This window comes from Megalobrama amblycephala, linkage group LG2, assembly GCF_018812025.1.
Source record: "Megalobrama amblycephala isolate DHTTF-2021 linkage group LG2, ASM1881202v1, whole genome shotgun sequence".
In the NCBI taxonomy this organism is placed as follows: Eukaryota; Metazoa; Chordata; class Actinopteri; order Cypriniformes; family Xenocyprididae; genus Megalobrama; species Megalobrama amblycephala.
Window position 1 is genome coordinate 49136596 of NC_063045.1, and position 26266 is coordinate 49162861.

Here is a 26266-nt window from a genome sequence, read left to right on the forward strand (position 1 = left end):
ACAAATTATCAACATCTAAACCTCTGGTAATTCTCAATAACAACTTTTGTAGATGTACTGTATGTCAGAAATAATGTCAATCTGGTTAGTAATAAGTGAAGCTGCTAATGCTGTTTGTGGAGATGTTTAATCAGATCTTGAGAGATTTAATGTCTTTTATCTTCAGTTGATTTCATCGAAGGCTGTGGCTGAAGTTGTAGTTCTTGTTGTTTCTCTGTCTTTCGGTGATTCTGCTCGTTATCACCTAATTATCTCCAGCATGTTTCTGTGTTACACTGAAACAGCCTGTAGTGTGCACACTGAGCAGTGTTCATTTCATCTGGGCTAACCTATGTGGGGCCTCCATGGAAACTGTGGACAAAAATGTCTGGGCCCCAGTTAGGCAGCCCAGGTGACACCCAACTGGGCCCCACCATGCTGTGTTGGCTGGGGATTGGACAGGGATTCTATGTTTAGGTCTTGATCGTGGTTGCTATGAAACTATGACTGATCTGTCAGAATAAAAATATAAAAAGCAGGACATCACACACTTCTGTGGAACTGGATAAGAGGAACATCTTAGATTGTGTATTATATGCAATTGTAAACTACTCTGTTTGGAATTCTAATTTTTTTTTAAAGTCGTAAATAGGAATTAAGCTTAAATTGTTTTACATAATATTTTTATTTTCTCTATTTTCTATTAAGAATGAATGAAACTCTTTTTGTACTTTTGTTAAAGCTATACTTTTATCATTTCAGTTTTCATCACCTGCATGTTACAGACACTGTCTCCATCTTTCTGCCATTTTCCTTCACAGGAGTTTTTTTTCTTTGCTTATATAAGTACATTCAGGCTATAAATGAATTCATCTTTTCATCTGTATTAACTGTATTTTTTAAAATATTTGTGTGTGTATGTTAGGAGCTGGGTGACTGAAAATGGCAAATGAAAATTTCACTGTGAACAAGATAGACAGTTTTATAATCACTGGATTCGATCACCTGCAGAACCAAAAGCTCCTTGGATTCCTCATCTTAATAACCTACATGTTCACATTGCTTGGGAACAGCATCAATCTATGTATCATCATGACTGACAGACATTTACACAAACCAATGTACATATTAATCTGTAATCTAGCTGTTGTTGACATAATGTTCTCCTCTACCTGCAGCACAACTATGATCTCAGTGCTGCTGGCTGAGATTAAAACTGTCTCATACTACTCTTGTATCTCAAGGACGTTCTTCTATCATCTTGGTGATTTCACAGAGGTCATAGCTCTGACTTTAATGGCCATAGACCGACTTATTGCAATTAAGCTTCCTTTAAGGTATCACAGCATTGTAACAAATTCACGAACATTTCTGTTTATTTTTGTGACCTGGATCGCTGGTTTTGCTGTTTTGGGTTTTGTGATATCAGTGGTAGACAGTGTCCCATATTGTCAGCCTGTCATCAGATATGTGTTTTGTGACTATGCTTCCATGATCAGAGCTGCTTGTGTCAATCCTGAACCCTATTTTTTCTTATCTGCAATGTTAAATCTGTGGCCAACATTTGGACAATTTCCCTTTATTTTGTGCACTTATGCTGTTTTGGCATACAGTGTGAACAAACTCTCTAACAACAAAAGCAGAAAGCAAATGATCAACACCTGTTTGAGTCACCTCATTGTCATGCTCAGTTTTTATGCACCAAAGATTGTGTCTAGCTTACTAACTCGAATAGGAGTTGTACTAAATTTAACAGAGCGAAACGCCATTGTGATTGTAGCCTCTCTAGTTCCTCCCTTAATAAACCCCACTGTTTATTGCACCAGAACTAAAGAGATCAGAAAACGGTTAGCAGATATATTCTTGCGCAAAAAAATAGTACCAAATCATTTAAAGTCAATATCAATAGCTTTATCATCTTAATTCTGATTGTGATGATGTTGCTGCTGCTTGTTTTGATCGTGTGTTTTGTGATGCTGTTGCTCATGTTAGATACTATAAGCCAAAGCATAGACATGCTGATATTAAATTGTTTGTTTTCAAATAAAGTAAAAGTAAAATAGGGAAAATATTTGGAGTCCTGCTTATTTTTAAAATGACAGTATTGGCAAAAAATTTAAAATGTAATGTTAAATAGAAATCATTTCTATGCATTTACAAATACCTGTTAAACAAAACTGTTTGTAGATACATTGTATATCCCATCTTTGTATGTGAAGCATAAACAATATCAGTAATCATAATAAACAAAAAATATGTTGTCCCTGAGTCCAAACAAGTTATTTACTGATTCTATTAAAACATTTGTGCACTGGGATCTGAACCACTTTTCTGCTCAGCTAATGGATGATTATGAGGACCCTTGAGTAAGGAAAAAACATTGCAAATGTGTCCCAATATTGGGCAAGCTATGCTAACTAACTAAATGTAGCTAGCTATAAGACACAAATTACTCAACAGAACTACTCTACAACCTACATGGAAAAAGTAGCTTGCTATTTGGATACAATATATAGGACTATATATACAAACATAATATATTACACAGATCTCCAGAATACTTTATTCTGATTGACACTTCAAATTCCAAAGAAGTACAGTGGCCGAAATGCTTCTGTTTTAAAATGTATTTTGGTGTACAGCTTGTCATATTAATCGAGTGATTTGAACGACAGACACGATTGCAGTTTTCACTTACATATAATCAGATAGGGTATGAAATATGTGTATTTGGCATATTGTCCTGGAATAGAACTCCAAGCTCAGAATTCAGCCCAAACCCAGAGTACCCAGAGTACCACATCAAGAATCAGCATATAAATCTCAACAACAAGCTTAATGCTGCAATGCATGCTGGGAGTCATGGATGAGTTTGGCTCCCAGCATGCATAGCAGAATTAAGCACGTCACCGTTGTCAAGATTTATATGCTGATTCTTGATGTCTCTGTGTGTCTAGACATAGAAGTAGTTCAAAATGTTTTTTGCCTAATGATTTTAAAAAATGTTTGTCCTCAACAGTGCTCAGCCTCTTGCTATAGTTTCAGCGCTTATAAAACAATATTTATTTGGTTTTTAATGATAAACTACCCTCTCAATCAAGCATAAACCTTTGGATGAAATCTGTGGATATTTGACGATATCATCAGTAAAGATTCATTAGATCACTTCCAGTATTTCTCTTTTTTTCATTATAACAGCTGTGTCTTATAAACACTGAATTACAGCAATCAAAGAAACACTAACATTAAAAGTCAAGGTCAAGAGCACAACTAAAGCAAACACTATCCACCATGATGGTGACTTTAATATTTTCTAAGTAAATTCAACTAATTACGTTTTACAGTGTAATACGCATGCGAATGATGTCACCATTTTCACAAATGTATGTTTTTGTTGTTTAAATGTTGATGACTTTCATCTTTGAAACTCGATTTCAAAAGCTTGCATTTTAAGGTTGCCAAAATGCATTTGTTGTGTAAATGAATGACCAAAATGCATAAAAGTTTTCTGTTTTTAGTTGAAAACAGTGTCAAGTAAATGGCCCCTAAGAAAATAGCAATGCAACTGCTTCACTACCAAGGGCATTTCTAGCATGTCATCAGTACTGGGACACAGACCCCAATCAAAAAATGCCCGAATATTTAAATAAATAGTTATAAAATATGTATATATTTAAATAAATTGGTTTTGAAATACAGAGTCAAGCTGCTTCACAGATGACAAAAGACATTTGCAGGTTGTTTCCTACTGTGGATTGTATGTAAATATCTCATGCAACTCTCTTTTTGTTTTATTTCTTATAAAGTATCTGTTACCTTGTTGGATGCTACTCTGGACTTGGCAATGACAAGTGAACAGTGAATTTGTCCTGATTTACTGATTGCTCTTGCTGTAGAATCACAGTGATGCTGCAATCAATAATGTAAATCTAACTCAGAGATTGGGCTCTTCATGAGTTCAGTGATTCAGGTCAATTAATGGTTATGTGAGACCATAACCAACACCTGATCATTTCTCTTTACTTGTCTGGCTGTTATGACTTTGTTAACTGCCCAAACAAACTCTAATATTAATAAGGCAAGGGTCAAGAGCCCAACTAAAGCAAACACTCATCTCCACGATGGTGGCTTAAAAATTGTGATTTTTCTCCTTTGGTGATTCTGCATGTTCGTCTATATTGGATGTCCAGAAGACGTCAAAAAAAGACGTCATAAAAACTTTCATTCTGGCCCCTCAGTGGACGTCTTTTCAACCTGAGACAAGACCTCAAAAAGACGTCTTCTGGACGTAATTTGCTCAGTGGGTAGGCTCTGGTACTGGTAGACAGCTAATATTAATAGACTCTGCTAACGCTCTAGCCAGTGCTGTGGTGCTATCTTCTTGTGTGGCATTGGTTGTAAGTTGCCACCTTATGGTCTGTTGTGGAGCAGAAAACTGTTGCAGTTTTGCAGTGGGTTGTGATGGTGCGAGCTGAAGTTCAGGCATTACTGGCTTAGGAGCAGCTTTTCTTTGTTTAGCATTGTTGTGTAGAAGGTCTGACATTTCTTCGTCTGAGTTGATTTCTTGCTCATATACTTTCAGTCGTGCTTTGGCAGCATTCATTTTCTTTACAATTTCTAGACGTTCTAGCTCTCTTTGTTTCAGTTCTAATGCTTTTAGTTTTTCAGAATTTTCTGCTTCTCGTTTTGCTAACCTTTGTCGATTTTCTACTTCGAGGTTTTCAAGCTCATTTTTTTTCACAATCCATTTCCTCCATAACTTTCAGAGTGGCTTCAGTTGGAGCTAGTTCCACTGCTGCTTCTTGTTTCTTTACAGACAACCTGTTTGAACTTAAACATGTGCTTCTTGAGCTTTTGGATCTTTGGGAGGCTGCTGAGATGAACACTGAACCAACTTCACTCCAGTGAAGTTTCAACATCAGGACTTACTTGTTGCTGCAACTCCACAGCTTCAGTGTCACAGTCTTCTTGATCAGCCATGTCACTATTCTAGTGTGCTTTAGACTTAGTTACTTATGACTTTAACTCAACTAAGTGATATCATGCTCCTAAATGTACTTGTGAACTTAAATTGCTTCACTCTTTAAAGATAAACTTAAATGTGTGTTATAAACACCTTAAGCCAAAATTAGGAATACGTGTTCACTTGTTGTAAAATAAAAAACAAATGACCTTCAATATAAAGAAAATGAAATAGTAAAATCTTCACCTTTAAATACCTTGATGTACCCTTAAATTAGCAAAATACTTGTAGTTAACTTGAAATAAGCTTTGTAACAGTCACTTTATATTAAACAAGCAATAACTTAAGCTTGGACTTATATTTTTGACCACTGCACTTTAGCCCTTTAAGCACTTAATAGAATCCCTTTAAAGTTAGCAAAGTTAATCTACTTCTTCACATTTAACTTGTTTTAAATGCGTTGCTTCTTCTTAGCTTAACCACGCTGCACTCTTGGACCCCGGTTGCCACTGGTTTGGGCTTTACGTGCATCCTTTGATGCTTGAGAGCGACGTCACCACTTAACGAGCTGCTCGTTTACGGCTCCCCTGCAACTGGCACCGCTCTCCTCTCCTCCAGCAAGAAACAGGCCGAGTTCTGACTGTTACTCCCCTCGAGTTCAATCAAAGGCTCAGGTCGTTCTTGGTTTTAACAGACATTTATTTGGACACGAGTCTTCAACATGTCTTGTTCATTCTAGTCTTGCAGCCCTTTATGTCCAACAATGCCGTTAGAACTACGAAAGGAAATACGTAAAACTTAAATTAACCCTCTAAAAGTGGTGTTTTACACATAATAATAAACGAAAAATACATACAAAACGAATAAATAACGTGCACATTCAACACGTAAGAAAATACACTTAATTGACTAATTATAGCCTACATTAACATACAGTCACATAACACACGTTCACATATGGCAAAACAATTAACACGATAAAACACATACCTCATTGGCCTCTCTAACTCAAGAGGAATAAACTTGGAGGGTTACAGTTTCTTCTTCTTAAACAAAAAGACAATATAACATCTTAGCACTTCTTCCAGATAACTTTTACAGACATGTTACGAGTGCAGCACCTCGTGTGGCTCTTCTACATGTAGTGCACCGCAAAAAATATCCTGATAGCATCAATTAAATAATTCCCAAGCGGAACAAAAAGGAAATAGGTTCCCCCCTTTTTCTATGGTTTTAGCTGAATAATATTAAATTAATTGACACGTTTTAACAAAAATTATATTACTTATTTATTCTAATGATTATTCTGAAGATTTTAACTATTTATTTACCTTTTAACTGTAAAGTGCATATTATGAACTGAAATATATGAGAGTTGCCTCTGACGGCAGCTACAGTATCCAGTCACTATTTCAGTGTGAGAAATTGCTGAAACCAGTTCTGTGCATGAGTGAATTAAACTGAATTGTAAACAAATTCAGACCTTTTTGCAAACCCATTTGTCAGATTAGATCAAAATAGTTATTTATTTGCGAATCTGGCATCATTAGTTCTGATTGTAAACAGTGAAAAGAAAAGACACAACATGATTGCTGAAGTATTATCAGGGAAAATGATTCTTAGATTGGTATACCATAATCTCCATTGTCAAACAAGGATTTATCAATAATATTTTACTGGGGCACAGAGGTATTTCACTGGGGTTTGTGCCCCAGTAAAAAGGATCAAGCGATACCCCTGTCTAGTCTGATAAATTTATTTGACCCTACTGGACCCTTTTCACGTTTTTGGATTTGGAATATGTAAACTAGATGTATGTAGAGGTATGTAGGATGATAGCAAATATTTTTACATTCAATAGCAAATATTTTTACATTCAACAGCAAAAGAAAAAATACAGTTCTGGTTAAGGAGGTAAAAGGAGGAAAAAATATAGAGAGATTACAGCAGAAGAGTGAAACATGCCATATTCACAGAAACAAACCATAGGTTAATTCATCATATGAAATAACTGCTTGTGCATTTCTATGACACAGCCAACACAGCATGGTGGGGCCCAGATGGGTGTCACCTGGGCTGCCTAACTGAAATAACTGCTTGTGCATTTCTACACTGTAAATTCTAACAAGTTCAGTTTACTTAAAAAAAGTTTGGAAACCGATTGCCTTATTTTTGCAACGCAAACTTAAAAGGATCACTGAAGTTAAGTTAATAATCTATTAAAAGTAAAGAAATCTAACTCTTCCCAAGTAAACTAAGTAATAAATATCAAGTTAGTTTAATGTCAATTCTAGTTAACATACTCTAGAATATTTACTAATCTTACTTAAGATTTAATAGTAAGATTACACAAGAAATTCCATTTAACTAACAGTGTTATATTGTGTTCTGCAAACATCTTAAATACTATTATTCTCAACATGGCTTTAATCTGCCATTTTATGCTACGTAGACTTAAAAAACTATGTGCAATCGATTTCCACATTTTCTTCAAGTAAAGTGAAAGAAGAATAGTATGTTGTACTGACAAAAGCTTTGTTAGTATAGTTCACTTACACGAGAGTACTACTAACTAAAAGAAGAACTGTAGAGAGTACTTAATTTGCTTTAAATAAAATTTTATTGTCACCATTGTTGTGGTTTGCATGCTGAATGTTGAGATCTGTGTGTGGCTAAAGTGGTCAGCTGTGAGCTACTGTTACAGATACTCAATTAAAAGTTTAACAAGATGTTGATAACATAGTGTTAGCACAAACGTTTTAAAACATTACTACTGAATACGAAAATTAAACATCTAACTAAACAACATTCAGTTAGAAATCAGATCATCTCTTAAAAGTTATTTTTTTATTACTTCTCTTCCTTTGAAAGCACAAACAATGATTTCTCGATGCATGGCTGGACCAAAATGGAGAAAATTATAAAATTTTTAACAAAGTTCCAAGTGCCCAACCAAAGGGAACATGAATCACCATCATGGTAAGTAAAAAAAAAAAAAAAAAAAAAAAAAAACATCAAACTAATTGATCTTAACTTGGGTTTTCTGAGTAAACAAGCCATTAATAGACAGTAAGAATAGTTTTACTTTTATTTCACCTAAGTAGATCCACTCTGCAAACATAACGATGAATCCTCAGTCCGTGTGATTCTGCACTGTGTGGAGGGATGTCTTGGCATGTCTTGAAAATTTTTTTTGGTAATTTTACTCAAATTACATTAGTTATGGGAACTATCTGTTCTAAAATTTCAGCAACAATTACAAATTTGTAGTAAAGTCAACATTTTGGTTAAAATCACGTAAACATACTAGTGTTTTTATAGTAAGGAATACTATTTGAATTTACAGTGGACAGGGATTCTATGTTTAGGTCTTGATCGTGGTTGCTATGAAACTATGACTGATCTGTCAGAATAAAAATATAAAAAGCAGGACATCACACACTTCTGTGGAACTGGATAAGAGGAACATCTTAGATTGTGTATTATATGCAATTGTAAACTACTCTGTTTGGAATTCTAATTTTTTTTTTAAGTCGTAAATAGGAATTAAGCTTAAATTGTTTTACATAATATTTTTATTTTCTCTATTTTCTATTAAGAATGAATGAAACTCTTTTTGTACTTTTGTTAAAGCTATACTTTTATCATTTCAGTTTTCATCACCTGCATGTTACAGACACTGTCTCCATATTTCTGCCATTTTCCTTCACAGGAGCTTTTTTTCTTTGCTTATATGAGTACATTCAGGCTATAAATGAATTCATCTTTTCATCTGTATTAACTGTATTTTTTAAAATATTTGTGTGTGTATGTTAGGAGCTGGGTGACTGAAAATGGCAAATGACAATTTCACTGTGAACAAGATAGACAGTTTTATAATCACTGGATTTGATCACCTGCAGAACCAAAAGCTCCTCGGATTCCTCACCTTAATAACCTACATTCTCATATTGCTTGGGAACAGCATCAATCTGTGTATCATCATGACTGACAGACATTTACACAAACCAATGTACATATTAATCTGTAATCTAGCTGTTGTTGACATAATGTTCTCCTCTACCTGCAGCACAACTATGATCTCAGTGCTGCTGGCTGAGATTAAAACTGTCTCATACTACTCTTGTATCTCAAGGATGTTCTTCTATCATCTTGGCGATTTCACAGAGGTCATGGCCCTGACATTAATGGCCACAGACCGACTTATTGCAATTAGTCTTCCTTTAAGGTATCACAGCATTGTAACAAATTTTGGAACATTTCTTCTTATTTTTCTAACCTGGGTCATTGGTTTCGCTATATTAGGTTTTTTGACATCTGTGGTAGACAATCTCCCTTACTGTCACCCTGATATTAGCCATGCGTTCTGTATGTATCCTTCAATGGTCAGAGCTGCTTGTGTTGATGCTGAACCATATTTTGCCCTGTCTACAATATTAAGTGCGTGGATGTTGTGTGGACAGTTTCCTTTTATTATGTGCACCTATGGTGTTCTGGCATATAGTGTGTCTAAACTCTCCAATAATGCAAGCAGAAAGCAAATGATCAACACTTGTTTGAGTCACCTCATTGTCCTCCTCAGTTTTTTTGCACCAAAGCTAGTCTCTTATTTACTAACTCGAATAGGAGTTGTGCTTACTTTAACTGAGAAAAATGCATTATTGATAATTGCCTCTGTAATTCCTCCCTTAATAAACCCCACTGTTTATTGCACCAGGACTAAAGAGATCAGGAAACGATTAATAGGTGTATTTTTTCACACAAAAAAATTTACCTAATCATTAAAAAGACAGGTTGAATAGATTGATCATGATGGATTTAAAATGTTAAATTATGTTGTTAAATGTGTTGCATGTGATGCTCTTGCTCTAGCCAAAATAGACACTGGTTTATAAATAAAGTTAGAAAAATATATAAAGCTCTAGTTATTTTTAAATGACAGTATTAGAAAAAATTAATAATGTAATATTAAACAGAAAACAAAAATATTTGATGCATTGTGTATGTCTGTCATGTATGTGAAGCATTAATCACATTAATAAATTTAATCAGCATCAAATAATGTCTCTTTTCCCTCAGTCTCAGAAGTTACTGATTCTATTAAAGCATGTGTAATGGGATCTCAAACACTACTAGGAGCATTATCTGCTCAGCTAATAATGGACCATTAGGAAGGCTTTTGGGTACATCTTTTGTATATTAATAAGGTGGAAGCATTGTGGCTCATAAATTAAGGTTCACAGTGAAAAGTTACTGAAATTGATCTAAAATTGGTTTAAATATTACAAACAAGTTTACAGTTAGCAATTAATACACAACTTGATTTTTGTGGGGTGGAGGTGATGCAATACACTAAACACAAGAGTTTTAGATAAAGAATATGAGACATGGCACAAATATGCTGACTGAGCTTTATTCAATAAATCAAAAATGTCCAACAGAAAGACTGTGCAACGCACAACAACAAAATAATTAATCCACAAAGGGCTTCACTCCAGTCTCGGTATATACAATCCACAAAGGGCTTCACTTCAGGAAATCGGCCACAGCCATCTGAGCACCCGGCCTGTGGACCACCTTGAACTTAAAAGGCTGTAAAGCCAGATACCAACACGATCCTCGCGTTGGTATCCTTCATGCGGTGGAGCCACTGCGTGGTCCGAACAGAGGGTGAATTCCCATCCCAGGAGATAATAGCGGAGGGTGAGGACGGCCCACCTGACGGCAAGACACCCTTTCTCTACTGTGCTGTACTTAGCTTCTCCCTTAGAGAGCTTACGGCTAATGTACAGCACCGGCCGTTCCTCCCCCTCTATCTCCTGGGACAGGACAGCACCCAGCCCCCTGTCCGACGCGTCAGTCTGCAACACAAAGGGGAGAGAAAAATCAGGAGAGTGAAGCAATGGCCCGCCACATAGAGCAGCCTTCACCTGGGTAAAGGCCTGCTGGCACAGCTCCGTCCACTGGACCGTATCTGGTGCATCCTTTTTAGTTAGATCAGTTAGCGAGCTGGTGAGGTTGGAATAATTAGGTACAAACCTTCTATAATATCCCGCCAGCCCGAGGAACTGTCTAACCTCCTTTTTGGTCTTGGGGCGCGGACAGGTCGCAATCGCTGCTGTCTTATCAATTTGGGGAACGCACCTGTCCATGCCCCAAGTGGAAGCCCAGATACCTTACTTCCACGCGCCCAATCGCACACTTCTTCGGGTTGGCCGTGAGCCCAGCCCCTCTCAGCGATCTTAGGACGGCCCTCAAATGCTGCATATGCCACTGCCAATCATTACTGAAGATAATAATATCATCCAGATAGGCAGCAGCATATGCAGCATGGGGACACAAAATTTTATCCATGAGACGCTGAAAGGTAGCTGGTGCCCCAAACAGCCTGAACGGAAGTGTAACGAATTGGTGTAATCCGAACGGCATTGTGAAAGCTGTCTTTTCTTTGGATAATGGCGACAAGGGGATCTGCCAATATCCCTTTGTTATGTCCAGTGTCGAATAAAATCGAGCCGTACTGAGCCGGTCAAGCAATTCGTCCACCTGCGGCATTGGAACTTCGACACTGCGTTCACCTTGCTATAATCCACACAGAACCGCACTGAGCCGTCCATTTTGGGAACCAGAACTATCGGGCTCGCCCAGTTACTGCTGGATTCTTCTATTACTCCCATTTCAAGCATTGCCCCTAATTCTGCCTGAACTACCTTTTTCTTGTGTTCAGGTAATCTATATGGCCGGCTGCAAATGACCACGCCCGGCTCTGTCTCGATGTGGTGCTGAATGAGAGCCGTATGACCCGGTAGGGGAGAGAACACGTCAGAAAACTCTGCTTGTAATTTAGATAAATCAGTGAGCTGGGAGGGCGAGAGGCTATCTCTCCATAGATAGCCGCCCCAAAGTGTGGAGTTTTGTTCTCAAGTCCAGCACATACTGAATTTCGCTTTTGGCCTGAGATGGTCTGTCCTCCCAAGTCTCTCTCAGGACGTACAGTACCCCGCGGGGATGGCGTCCAAAGAGAAACGCGAAGGGGGAAAACCCCGTGGAGGCTTGTGGGACCTCTCGCACTGCGGATAACAGGGGTTCTAACCACCTATCCCAATTTTTGGCGTCCTCTTGAACAAATTTATGAATCATAGATTTAAGCGTGCGATTAAAACGTTCGACCAGCCTGTCCGTTTGTGGGTGAAAGACGCTGGTATGAACCAATTTAATGCCCAATAATTCGTAAAGTTTGCGTAACGTGCGTGACATAAACACCATGCCTTGATCAGCGAGGATTTCTTCCGGAATCCCCACTCGGGAGATTAAACTAAACAGTGCGTCCGCAACACTCTTAGCGGAAATGTTGCGGAGAGCCACTGCTTCGGGATATCGCGTTGCATAATCCACAATGACTAATGCAAAGCGATGCCCTCTCACTGATCACTCTAATGGCCCGATGAGGTCCATACCAATTCTTTCGTAGGGGACCTGCATTAATGGGAGAGGGCGCAAAGGAGCTTTTGGGGTGGCCGGTGGATTTACCAACTGACATTCACGACAAGACGCGCACCACCTGCGCACATTCTCGTGAATGCCCGGCAAAAAAAATTGGGTCATGAGGCGATTTAGTGTTGCCGTTTGTCCTAAATGCCCAGCCATTGGATTAGTATGAGCCGCTTGGCAAAGCATTTCCCTGCGGCTCTTTGGAACTAACAATTGGGTTGTATCCTCCTTTGTCTGAGTGTCTTGGTCACTCGATACAACCTATCTTTTATGATCGCAAAATATGGATAAGAAAGCAGACATCCAGGCTGGAGAGGCTGACCATCGATGGTACTGACCTTTTCAAACGCATGTTTTAGCGTTTCGTCGTGAGACTGCCCCAGGGGAAAATCATTGCGGTCTGAAAGAATAAGTCTTTTGATTTCGCTCTGTTCCCCTGAAGCTGAACTCACTGGTCCCTGATCAGTTTCTCCCACCTGCACTCGCACATCCTTATCCAGTGACTTTTCCCCCCAAGAGGCATCCGAGCATAAACACCCCAATAATTTATTAAATGCTGGCCAATTCGTTCCCAAAATTATTGGATGCTGGAGGTGCGGATTAACTGCCACCTCAACACTATGCTTTTGACCCCTGAATTGAATATTGACGGGCACTATAGGATATTTCACCACATCCCCGTGCATACACCGCACCCTAACTATGCGGCCTGTATCCAATGCCCCGGACGAAATCAGGCTTTGATGAACGGAGGTTTGGTTACATTCTGAGTCCACCAAAGCCTGATAGGTACCCCCCTTGATACTCACAGGTATTTGGTACCAGCCAGCTTGACCAGGGGTAGCCTTCGGGGCCTCCAGGACCCGGATCATTGTCCCGACCTCCATAACCGGACACCTATCCACAAAATGCTCCGGGTCCCCGCAATGCCAACAGGCCGGCCCAGACCTGCCCGCCGCTCTCGTGGCAGAGAGTGGGTTAAATGGTTGGCGCAGAGAGAGGGGAGAAGCAGGAGCGGGGTCCGGCCAGTCAGCAGAGAGTCCCGCCCCCCTGGGCGGGGCTCTAGGTCCGTAGAGCTGTCCCTGTTCAGTTTCACCCCGCCCCCAGGGCGGAACACGAGGCGGGCCGGGCGGACGAGACCTGGGAAGAGGGACAGGCCTAGAGAAAGAGGGGGAAAGAAGAGAGGGAGAGGTAGATGGGAGGGGTTCGCCGACCCCTTGGCACGCCACCATGTGGTCCTCCGCCAGATGGATGGCTGAGTCCAGCGACGTGGGGCGGTGGCACTGGACCCACTCGGCGGTTTTCTTTGGGAGCCGAGTGATGAACTGCTCCAGTACCACACAATCGACGACCTGGTACACGTCGCTTTTTCGCACAAGCTGGCGTTTCCGGTTTGACGCATTCGCATGCGTTTGAATGGAAGTCAATGGAACGAAAAGTGCAGTGTGACCGCACCTTAAGCCCATCTTGAGTAGTGGATCTCCAGTGGTTTTGGTCTGTTCTTCTGTTACAGGTGTATGTTGAGAGATGAGGCGAGTACAGAGATCCACAATACAAACGGGTTTATTCACAATACCAGAAAACAGGAACAACATACATGGTTAGAAAACAATCAAGAACAGATAAGGAGTGCAGGGAAAGTGTCCAACTTAAAGGGAGTGTTAGGTACTATGTATATATATTATATATAAATTACACAATAATTTCACGTTTTTTTTTCAGTGCATATGCAATTGTAGAGTTGTTTGAGCTTTCGGTGATGTTTGTCTGCAAAGTTTCTTAATGTTTTCAACAATTCAAGGCCCTTAATTAGTTCCCTATGGACTTTGACAGACAACTGATAATAGGCATTCATATTTAACACAAATGAACCCAAGAGTCAAGTCAAAAACAAATAGTTTGTATCACTTACATTGGATAATGCAAACATTAAAGGATTAGTTCTTTTCAGAATTAACATTTCCTGATAATTTACTGACCCCCCATGTCATCCAAGAAGTTTATTTCTTTCTTTCTTCAGTCGAAAAGAACCTTGATTATTTTTCGACTGAAGAAAGAAAGACATGGGGGTGAGTAAATTATCAGGTAATTTTAATTTGAAAGTGAACTGATCCTTTAAGGGTAGTTATATTTTGATGTCTTACTGCTCATGAATCTAATGGATAATGTGTGGAGAAAAAAGGTCAACAGAGGTCCATATATGACCATGAGACCGAACTAAAATAGTGCATATCGTTTAATTAGCTATCATTTAATTAACTGTTGACCCCCTGGTTGGCCCTTGCCTGAATGTTTTACCAGTGTGATTATATTGTGTTTTTACTTAACCACTTTTACAAAATATGGTAAAAGAACTTAAATGTTCTAAAAACATTCTAATTTCTGCCATTTTAAACTGTGCATTTAGGACCAACATTAAAAACCTTGCAAAAGAAAAAAAAAATTGTGAATTTAAATGTACGTAATCATGGTTGCTAGGAAACTGTATCTGTCATAAATTTAAAAGACATAAAAGGCATGGTCATCACACATCTGTTGAAATGGATGAGAGCAACATCTCAGAAGCTTTTACATAAGAAATTCTTTTAATATTTTAAAGATTTAAAAAGGAATTCCTAAAGAAGAATAAGACTACAAAAGGTTTTACATATTATTCCTTTTTAGGATTTAAAATCATCAAAACTCTTTTTGTATTTCTTTTGAAACTATACTTCAACTTTCACAGTTATCACTTTGCCTTTACAGTCTGCATCTTTCTGCCATTTTCCTTCACAGAAGCTTTTTTTCTGTACATATATGAGTACATCAAGGATTTAATTGTTGTTCATTGGATTTTAGAGTTGTTGTTTTTTTATATTTGTGTCTATATGTTATGAGTTCGATGAATGAAAATGGTGAATGAAAATTTCACTGTGAACAAGATAGACAGTTTTATAATCACTGGATTTGATCACCTGCAGAACCAAAAGCTCCTCGGATTCCTCATCTTAATAACCTACATGCTCATATTGCTTGGGAATGGCATCAATCTGTGTATCATCATGACTGACAGACATTTACACAAACCAATGTACATATTAATCTGTAATCTAGCTGTTGTTGACATAATGTTCTCCTCTACCTGCAGCACAACTATGATCTCAGTGCTGCTGGCTGAGATTAAAACTGTCTCATACTACTCTTGTATCTCAAGGATGTACTTCTATAATCTTGGTGATTTCACAGAGTGTATGGCTCTGACATTAATGGCAATTGACCGACTTATTGCAATTAGGCTTCCTTTAAGGTATCACAGCATTGTAACAAATTCACGAACATTTCTGTTTATTTTTCTAACCTGGGTCAGTGGTTTCGCTATATTAGGTTTTTTGACATCTGTGGTAGACAATCTCCCATACTGTCAACCTGTTATCAGATATGTGTTCTGTGGGTATCCTTCAATGGTCAGAGCTGCTTGTGTTGATGCTGAACCATATTTTACCCCGACTACAATATTAAGTGTGTGGATGTTGTGTGGACAGTTTCCTTTTATTATGTGCACCTATGGTGTTCTGGCATATAGTGTGACTAAACTCTCTAATGATGCAAGCAGAAAGCAAATGATCAACACTTGTTTGAGTCACCTCATTGTCTTGTTTAGCTATTTTGCACCAAGGCTGGTCACTACATTATTTACTCGAATAGGAGTTGTGCTTACTTTAACAGAGAGAAATGCATTATCGATAATAGCCTCTGTAGTTCCTCCCTTAATAAACCCCACTGTTTATTGTACCAGGACTAAAGAGATCAGAAAACGAATAGTAGGTGTATTTTTTCATAATTGTTTATTTTACTTAATCATTAAAAGGCAGGTTGGGTAGATTAATCATGGTGGATTTAAAATATTCATTCTTAAATTGAGGTGATGTTTCTGTTGCATGTGTTTTGTGATGCTCTTGCTGTAGGCCAAATCATAGACATTTGTTTGTTAGAAGAAAAATATATGTGAAGCTCTGATTATTTTTTATATGACAGAATTAGAAGACATTAATAATGTAATGTTAAACAGAAAACAAAAATATTTGTTGATGCATTGTGTATTTCTGCCATGTATATGAAGCATGAATCACATTAATAAATTTAATCAGCATCAAATAATGTCTCTTTTCCCTCAGTCTCGGAAGTTACTGATTCTATTAAAGCATGTGTAATGGGATCTCAAACACTACTGGGAACATTATCTACTCAGCTAATATTAGTTTATTAATAAGGTAGCTTATAAATATATATGGCTTATAAATTAAAGAAGAAGCTCATCTCCTTAGTCTTACATTGGTTTTTACAAAATATGATGCTAGAATTAAAATGTTCTAAAAACATTTTAATTTTTAAACTGTGTGTTTGAGACCATCATTAAAAACCACTGCTAAAGAAATTTTTTTGTGACTTTAAATTTACGTAATCGTGGTTGCTAGGAAACTATGACATATCTGTCATACAGTTAAAAGAAATAAAAGGCAGGACATCACACATCTGCTGAAATGGATGAGAGCAACATCTCAGAAGCTTTTGCATAAGACATTCTAATATTTTAAGAATCTAAAAAGGAATTCCTAAAGAAGAATAAGACTAGAAAATGTTTTACATATTATTCATATTTATAATTTAAAATGATCAAAACACTTTTTTTATTTCTTTTGAAACTATACTTCAACTTTCACAGTTTTTCTCATTTTGCTGTTACAGACGCTATCTGCATCTTTCTGCCCGTTTCCTTCACAGGAGCTGTTTTTCTGTGCATATATGAGTACATCAAGGATCTAATTGTGTTTTTAGATTTTAGATCTAATAGTTGTTGTTTTTTTAAATATTTGTGTCTGTGTGATAGGAGTACGGTGACTGAAAATGGTGAATGAAAATTACACCATGAACAATGTAGACATCTTTATAATCACTGGATTTGATCACCTGCAGAACCAAAAGCTCCTCGGATTCCTCATCTTAATAACCTACATGCTCATATTGCTTGGGAACAGCATCAATCTGTGTATCATCATGACTGACAGACATTTACACAAACCAATGTACATATTAATCTGTAATCTAGCAGTTGTTGATATAATGTTCTCCTCTACCTGCAGCACAACTATGATCTCAGTGCTGCTGGCTGAGATTAAAACTGTCTCATACTACTCTTGTATCTCAAGGACGTTCTTCCATCATCTTGGTGATATCAAAGTATGTATGGCTCTGACATTAATGGCAATTGACAGACTTCTTGCAATTAGGCTTCCTTTAAGGTATCACAGCATTGTAACAAATTCACGAACATTTCTGTTTATTTTTCTGACCTGGCTCATTGGTTTTACTATAATGGCTGTTGTGATATCTGTGGTAGACAGTGTCCCATACTGTCAGCCTGTCATCAGATATGTGTTCTGTGACTATCCTTCCATGATCAGAGCTGCTTGTGTCAATCCTGAACCATATTTTTTATTGTCTGCAATAATTACTCTTTGGTTTTTGTGTGGACAGTTTCCCTTTATTATGTGCACCTATGCTGTTCTGGCATATAGTGTAACTAAACTCTCCAACAACTCAAACAGAAAGCAAATGATCAGCACCTGCTCCAGTCATCTCATTGTCTTGTTTAGTTATTTTGCACCAAAGCTGGTCTCAATTTTACTAACTCGAATAGGTGTTGTGCTAAATTTAACAGAGAGGAACGCAATAACGATTGTAGCCTCTCTTGTTCCGTCCTTAATAAACCCCACTGTTTATTGCACCAGAACTAAAGAGATCAGGAAACGTTTAGCAGATATATTTTTGCACCAAACCACTTAAAGGTTTTTATCATAATATTATTATATTATGATATAATTATTCATTATTGTGTTTATTATCATGGATGATTGTCAAAATGTTGGTGATGGGTTTTTTTTTTTCTTCACATTAGAGATAGTACAGTAGGTATGTTGCTATCTTGTCTGTTTTCAAAATGAAGAAAATAGGAAAAATATTTGGAGATTTGTCCATATTTTTACATTATTTTAAAATTATGTATACACACAGTGTTTTAGGAGCTCTTATGAGCCCGTACCCTAAACCTAGCCACTTCTCAAAAAGAAAAAATAAACTATATAATATGTAACTTTTTATCAATTTTACTAGTAGTCCACTGTATGAAGAATTTTTGGGTATAATATGTCACAGTTTACTTTATTTTGCTATTCACACATACATAAATGAATAATAGTGTCCTGCACCCACTAGTAAAATATATCAAAAATATCAAAAATATCTGAATAATTTTTGGTTTGACTGTGTATATATACTCTATATTGGCAAAAGTTTTGGGACGCCTGCCTTTACATGCATATGAACTTTAATGACATCCCATTCTTAATCTGTAGGGTTTAATATGGAGTTGGCCCAACTTTTGCAGCTATAACAGCTTCAACTCTTCTGGGAAGGCTTTCCACAAGGTTTAGGAGTGTGTTTATGGGAATTTTGACCATTCTTCTAGAAGCGCATTTGTGAGGTCAGGCAGTGATGTTGGCGAGAAGGCCTGGCTCACAGTCTCCGCTCTAATTCATCCCAAAGGTGTTCTATGGGGTTGAGGTCAGGACTCTGTGCAGGCCAGTCAAGTTCCTCCACACCAAAATTGCTCATTCATGTCTTTGTGGACCTTGCTTTGTGCACTGGTGTGCAGTCATGTTGGAAGGGGCCATCCCCAAACTGGGATGAAACACTACTGGGGCGATCCTCTTGACCATAAAGGATTAGTTCACCCAAAAATAAAAAATAAAAATTGTCATCAATTACTCACCCTCATTTCGTTACAAACACGTAAGAATTTTGTTCATCTTTGAAAAGCAAATGAAGATATTTTTAAAATATTTCTATCCCTCCATTGACTGTCCATGCAACTATCACTTTGTCACTTCAAAGAGTTCATAAAGAGATCATAAAAGTAATCCATATATGAATCAAGCGGTTCAGTCCGAATTTACACGTTCGCTTTTTATGATGAACAGATTGAATTTAGGCTTTTACACACATATAAACACTGATCAGCGAACATAAACAGAAGCTCAACCGCACTTGCTTGATGCACGAGAGCAAACCTCATTGGTTCTTGCGTAAGCTCAAATGTGCTGCGTAACACACAAGAATGAACCTCATTGGTTCTCATACATCAAGCAAGCATGCTTGAGCTTCTGTCAAATCTCATGTGTGCACTGATAAATGTTTATATGTGAATAAAAGCCTAAACTCTTCTTGCCTTTTTTTTTCTGAGGTAAGAGACTTTTGGGCCACAGTCTACAAGTTGAGAAACACTGCACTATATTACTATATTATATCTTTACTTAACCTGTTCTTCAATATTTAATGTATGTTTGATTAAATGTTTTGAAACAAGATTTTATGACAGACACAGTTTAAGCTATATAACATATTGGAATAATCAAATCAGAAGCTGAATTGAAATTAAATCAAATAAAATCGTGAAATTTATTTCAGTGCCCAGCCATAATTTTTATTAATCTCTTAATAGCAAAAAATAAATAAAATAATGTTAATAAAAAAATCTTGCTCAACTGCAAAGACAGAACAAACCTTTAAATAAATAATTGTCTCTATTTATTATCAGAATGCTCAACCCTGGAGAGAGTTCTTCACACAAGCCTGGCTGGTCCCCCCTTTTCTTCATAAACCATGATCAACCTAAACCTTTATATAACTTGAAATATACTGTGTCATCTTATGCATTGTAAAAACAGTGACATTAATTAAATGAGTTTGTATAATGAAATATTATATACATACAGTACAGTCCAAAAGTTTGGAACCACTAAGATTTTTAATGTTTTTAAAAGAAGTTTCGTCTGCTCACCAAGGCTACATTTATTTAATTAAAAATACAGTAAAAAACAGTAATATTGTGAAATATTATTACAATTTAAAATAACTGTTTTCTATTTGAATATATTTCACAAAGTAATTTATTCCTGTGATGCAAAGCTGAATTTTCAGCATCATTACTCCAGTCTTCAGTGTCACATGATCCTTCAGAAATCATTCTAATATGCTGATTTGCTGCTCAATAAACATTTATGATTATTTTCAATGTTGAAAACAGTTGTGTACTTTTTTTTCAGGATTCCTTGATGAATAGAAAGTTCAAAAGAACAGCATTTATCTGAAATACAAAGCTTCTGTAGCATTATACACTACCGTTCAAAAGTTTGGGTCAGTAAGAATTTTTATTTTTATTTTTTTGAAAAGAAATTAAAGAAATGAATACTTTTATTCAGCAAGGATGCATTAAATCAATCAAAAGTGGCAGTAAAGACATTTATAATGTTACAAAAGATTAGATTTCAGATAAACACTGTTCTTTTGAACTTTCTATTCATCAAATAATCCTGAAAAAAAATATTGTACACAAATATTTTGAATATATATCTGCTGCTCAAGAAACATTTAATGTGTACAATTGTACAAAATATTTGTGTACAAACGATTTTGATTTAATGCATCCTTGCTGAATAAAAGTATTCATTTCTTTAATTTCTTTTCAAAAAAATAAAAATAAACATTTTTACTGACCCCAAACTTTTGAACGGTAGTGTATAATGCTACAGAAGCTTTGTATTTCAGATAAATGCTGTCCTTTTGAACTTTCTATTCATCAAGGAATCCTGAAAAAAAAAGTACACAACTGTTTTCAACATTGAAAATAATCATAAATGTTTATTGAGCAGCAAATCAGCATATTAGAATGATTTCTGAAGGATCATGTGACACTGAAGACTGGAGTAACGATGCTGAAAATTCAGCTTTGCATCACAGGAATAAATTACTTTGTCAAATATATTTAAATAGTACACAGTTATTTTAAATTGTAATAATATTTCACAATATTACTGTTTTTTACTGTATTTTTTATTAAATAAATGTAGCCTTGGTGAGCAGACGAAACTTCTTTTAAAAACATTAAAAATCTTAGTGGTTCCAAACTTTTGGACTGTACTGTATAATAATAATGAAAGTTTACTTAATAGAAAAAAGTTGCGTGAACTTGAATTTGATTGTATTATCTGTCTAGAGATCCCAGAGAATTGAGTCTCTCCACATTTCTCACATGCAGGTTTTGCTTCTGTGATAAACTGAAGCTCTGTTCCAAAACACAGTGAGCTGCCTAAGATGTCATCATACTATAAGAATATCCTGTATGCTTTAGAGCTGGAAACTTCCTTGTTAGTCCAATAAAAGCTTTAATTGACACCAGACCCAGCAAACGACAGGATTTACAAAGTGGGGATCTATGACATCAAAGGGCAGCAAGCACCGCCTCTGCAGAAGATCAACGCCTACTTCATCGCTGCCTGTTTAGCCCCGCCCACCGATTCACACATGACATGCAATAGAGTACCTCAGGGATGATGCATTTTTGTAGGCAAAACCCGGAAGCGATTAGCATTTTAGGACTTCCAGTTCCATCGCCGTAAAGTCTATGGGTTTTTTGAATGGGTTTTTGCTAAATCGCCTGAAATAAGGTCTGTGGTTAACAAAGCCTCTAAATATTTTCACGTGTTGATCTGGCATAAAACACATCAGTTATAACCCGCTTATGATTTTTTAAACTTTTACTGTGTCTTAAAAACGGCGGTTGCTAACAAATTGCTAAAAGGGACTACTTCCTTTGGCGGGGACTTTAGACATCATCATGACAAACAGGACATTTGGACAGCATTTCTCATGAAAAAGTGGATAAGTATTCATACACAGCACAGATCATAATCAGCGAGCATGTTTTTAAATAAAGTTGTTTTCTAAATACAGTTTGAGGAAGTTTGGTGGTGGTGACATTGATCCGCGACCACATGGTGTGCTGTAGTCAATTTATAGCCTGAATTATATATTATATAACACTGAATTAAACCATGCTTTTAAAGTGTATACTTAGTGATGTTATTTATGACACTGAAGCTTCGATGTGCGTATCGCGCATACGACACAATAGGTGTGTTCGACATCGGCTGCGGCTGGATGTAACCGGTCGGCGAGATTAGCTGCGTGCAGGCGGTGAGGAGCTGAAAACGGAGATGTGAAGTCGGACACTTTCTGCTTCCCGTAGTGACGCTCGCGCTGTGTTTGCATCGGTTTGCATTAGGGCTGGACGATTATGGCCTAAAATCAAAACCTCGATTAATTGAACATTTTACCTCGATTACGATTAATGAACGATTATTTTATTTCTGATTTTTTCTTTTTTTTTTGCCCTCATAGTTCACTGACAAGGTTTGTACTGTAAATAGCCTATGATTGACTATTAAGGTGGGATATTTTTTTTCCTGTTGAAAGAGTGATCTGACATCATAGCTCACTATCAGCAGTTATTTTATCTATGGTTTGTAACATTTCTTACAGGTTTCTGCTCGTTGTAAATCAGATAAAGATAAATTAGCACAGTACCAGTACTGATTGCGTGTGTGAATTAGTCATACCGTCTCTCTATTAATTGTGAAGCTGTGGGTTGTAAATAGTTCCTTCAAAAGTATAAAAAATAGATGCTATAACTTTTGAGTTTCTAAGCTATTTTAGTGATAAATCACAGGACAGCGCTGACAACAAGTTTCTGCGTTCCTCTGTGTGCGCGCGATCTTCACGTTTTGCGCAGCTGTTTGTATGAGTGTTCGTGCTACATGCAGCTGCGCGAGCGCGGCATAGATATATGTAGGCTATATATCTATGCGAGCGCGGTAGATCGATATAATAATACACATCCGATCGTCTAGTCGCTTGAATGTCCAAACCATAAAACAAATACAACTGACAAAGTTTAGTCAAGACACAAGGCTCACCGCTCGCGCGCCATCACAAAAGGTGTGTTCGACATCGGCTGCGGCTGGATGTAACCGATCGGCGAGATTAGTCGCGTCCAGGTGGGGAGGAGCTGAAAACGGAGACGTGAAGTCGGACACTTTCTGCTTCCCGTAGTGACGCTCGCACTGCGTTTGCATCGGTTTGCATACTTTATCACAGCTGAAGTGAAATAAATGCAATATTTGACTACTACACTGATGTTTCAGAGACCTTTTCATTCAATACTTTACTGCTTACAGCGTCTGTTTTTACAAGAATAAAGTTCAGCATAAGCATATGTTATTTAAATAACAATGTAGTGGGGTCTTTGTTTTTTATCCGTTTTATTTTGATAAACATGACACAATACAACATCGCGACTACATGAAAAGAGCTTTAACTGTTATAAAAACAGATTTTTGAGCATTAGGCGTGACAATAAACCATAGACTGTAAAAAAAATATGGACGTAGTGTCCGTGACGTCACCCATAGAGTTCTGAACAGCAGTTCTGACGCGTAAATGAGGCCGCGGCCATCTTAGCAGCACGTGACCGCACGTCACTCACGGATAACTGAAAATGGGCAAAGAGGCGGGATGTAGTTGGAGCCCATGCGACTTGTTGCTGAAACCACGCCCGCCTAGCATATCTATCTAAGATACTATCTAAAATATTAATAAAGATAACAATATCATTAGAAAGTACTAAAGGTTTACTGTCAATCTACGGTGTTTTTTAAGATAACGTTATAGATGCTCTAACACCAGTAGGCTAATTAATTTGTGTGGGGTGTGCAAATAACACAAAAAAAATCAACTGGGACTTCATACCTTTAATGAAATAGAGATCACGAGATGAATCCAATCCGTTGCACTTGTCCATTTCAAAAAATAAAAAAACTACTTTTTGTTCATGAAAGCGTTAAATACATGAAATCTTTATATATTATCCATCGTTTGCATTACATATCTAAGGAATGATTTGCTCTCCATCATCGTTCTTCAAGAAAGGATGCAATCTAAGCATCGTTTATAATGTAAAAACTCTATACGTACAGTACCAGATATCAGTATAACTCTCAAATGTTCTCTCAAACTAATGAGCATGTGTCCAAAGTATAATTTTTCAAAATAGTGCAGCAGTTTTAGTTATATCCAACTTTATATAAAACTTTTAGCCAATGCCACGACGATCCAAGAATAATAATGTTCATTTGTACACTCAATACTTGGTCGGCAGCACATATTACAGCAAATGACTTGCTCTAGCACAAATTACAGCATCAGTGAAGTGTGGCATGGAAGTGATCAGCCTGTGGCACTGCTGAGGCACTATTGAGCTTTCAGATCATCTGTATATTGTTGGATTGACTGTTTCTCATATTTCTCTTGAAAATTGTTGGCTGGCCAATAAAGCACAGTAATATTATGGTCAGCAAACCACTTGGAAGTGGTTTTTGCACTGTGAGCAGGTGCTAAAGTCCTGCTGGAAAAGGAAATCAGCATCTCCATAAAACTTGTCAGCAGATGGAAGCATAAAGTGCTCCAAAATCTCCTGGAAGATGGCTGCATTGACTTTGCACTTGATAAAACACAATGGACCAACACCAGCAGACGTCATGGCCTCCCAAATCATTACTAACTTCTGAAACTTCCCACGAGACTTGGATTCTGTGCCTCTCCAGTCTTCCTTCAGACTCTGGGACCATGATTTCAACATGAAATGCAAAATTTACTTTTATCTGAAAAGAGGACTTTCGACCACTGTTCACTGTCCAGTTCTTTTTCTCCTTAGCCCAGGTAAGATGCTTCTGACATTGTTTCTGTTTCAGAAGTGGCTTGGTAGTCCTTTTCCTGAAGATGTCCGAGTGTGGTGACTCTTGATGCGCTGACTCAGGCTTCATTCTACTCATTGTGAAGCTCTCCCAAGTGTTTGAATCGGCTTTACTTGACAGTATTCTCAAGCTTGTGGTCATCCCTGTTGCTTGTGCACCTTTGCCTTCCCAATTTCTTCCTTCTAGTCAACTTTGCATTGAATATGCTTTGATACATCGCTCTGTAAACAGCCACCCCATTCAGTAATGACCATCTGTGACTTACTCTCTTTGTGGAGGGTGTCAATGATTGTCTCCTGGACCATTGCCAAGTCAGCAGTCTTCCCCATTAGTGTGGTTTCAAAGAACAAGAGATACCCGAAATTTATACTGTAGGGATGGTCATTTAATGAAACTCAAATGTAAGTATTCTAATATTTTGAGATACTGGATTTTGGACTTTCATTAGCTGTACGCTCTAATCATCAAAATTAAAAAAAAAAAAAAAAAAAAACTTTTGTTTTACTTTACATGTAGGGAATCTAGAATATATGAAAGTTTCATTTTTAAAAATAATTTACAATAAAAAAATGAACTTTTTCACGATATTCTAATTATATGACCAGCACCTGTATGTGTTAACTGTTCTTTTTGTGGAATATGTCCAGAAACAATGGTACATATGTTCTGGCAATGTCCCTATGCCATCACTTTCTGGATACATTACTGTTAAACTTATTGCTGATTTTTCTTTGTTTTGGAAAAATGTACTGTTTGGTTTCCATGATAACAAGAATAAAAAACACCAAGAAATATACCTAATTAATTTATTGATCATTTTAGGGAAATATCACATTCACAAAGCCAAATTTAGCAATTCTAAACCTTCTTTTATTGCTTTTGGTAAGGAGACGGAACAGTACATCAATTCCATCCATGATTCAAAAAATAAGAAGGCTGCTAAAACCATTCAGCTATGCTCTATCTTTAATGTATTTATTTGAAACTCCCCCTGGCTCTGCTCTTGTCTTATTTGATATTTCTGTATTAATGACTCTATTTGTGTGTTCTTATTGTTTGTATCGTAAAGATATAATAAAGATTTTTTTTTTTAAAAAAAAGAAAAAAAAAGAGAGAAACTGCGCTGGCTATCTCAGGCGGCTGATCT

At 37.1% G+C, this 26266-nt stretch overlaps 5 protein-coding genes and 1 long non-coding RNA gene across 6 annotated transcripts; 4 read left to right on the forward strand and 2 right to left on the reverse strand.

The window, feature by feature from the left end:
- Nucleotides 1-424: 424 nt before the first annotated feature.
- Nucleotides 425-2240, forward strand: LOC125262912 (olfactory receptor 6N1-like). The gene has a single exon (XM_048181755.1). The coding sequence runs from the start codon at nt 922-924 to the stop codon at nt 1900-1902; it is 981 nt and encodes a 326-aa protein (XP_048037712.1). The 5' UTR covers nt 425-921; the 3' UTR covers nt 1903-2240.
- Nucleotides 2241-5623: 3383 nt separating this feature from the next.
- LOC125262913 lies at nt 5624-6504 on the reverse strand. The gene is made up of 2 exons (XR_007183661.1): nt 5933-6504; nt 5624-5717 (listed from the first exon to the last, which is right to left on the reverse strand). It is a non-coding gene; the product is annotated as an uncharacterized LOC125262913 (long non-coding RNA).
- A 1646-nt stretch (nt 6505-8150) lies between these two features.
- On the forward strand, nt 8151-9939 carry LOC125262914 (olfactory receptor 10G4-like). Its single transcript, XM_048181756.1, has one exon. It carries the CDS (start codon nt 8776-8778, stop codon nt 9718-9720), a length of 945 nt encoding a protein of 314 aa, XP_048037713.1. The 5' UTR covers nt 8151-8775; the 3' UTR covers nt 9721-9939.
- Nucleotides 9940-10286: 347 nt separating this feature from the next.
- LOC125261204 lies at nt 10287-14432 on the reverse strand. Its single transcript, XM_048179813.1, has 2 exons — nt 13243-14432; nt 10287-10803 (listed from the first exon to the last, which is right to left on the reverse strand). The coding sequence occupies exons 1-2, from the start codon at nt 14026-14028 to the stop codon at nt 10474-10476; spliced, it is 1116 nt and encodes a 371-aa protein (XP_048035770.1). The 5' UTR covers nt 14029-14432; the 3' UTR covers nt 10287-10473.
- A 108-nt stretch (nt 14433-14540) lies between these two features.
- Nucleotides 14541-16558, forward strand: LOC125261209 (olfactory receptor 10G4-like). The gene has a single exon (XM_048179827.1). It carries the CDS (start codon nt 15319-15321, stop codon nt 16291-16293), a length of 975 nt encoding a protein of 324 aa, XP_048035784.1. The 5' UTR covers nt 14541-15318; the 3' UTR covers nt 16294-16558.
- Nucleotides 16559-16788: 230 nt separating this feature from the next.
- Nucleotides 16789-18633, forward strand: LOC125261217 (olfactory receptor 10G4-like). Its single transcript, XM_048179836.1, has one exon. The coding sequence runs from the start codon at nt 17318-17320 to the stop codon at nt 18254-18256; it is 939 nt and encodes a 312-aa protein (XP_048035793.1). The 5' UTR covers nt 16789-17317; the 3' UTR covers nt 18257-18633.
- The last annotated feature ends 7633 nt before the right edge of the window (nt 18634-26266 follow it).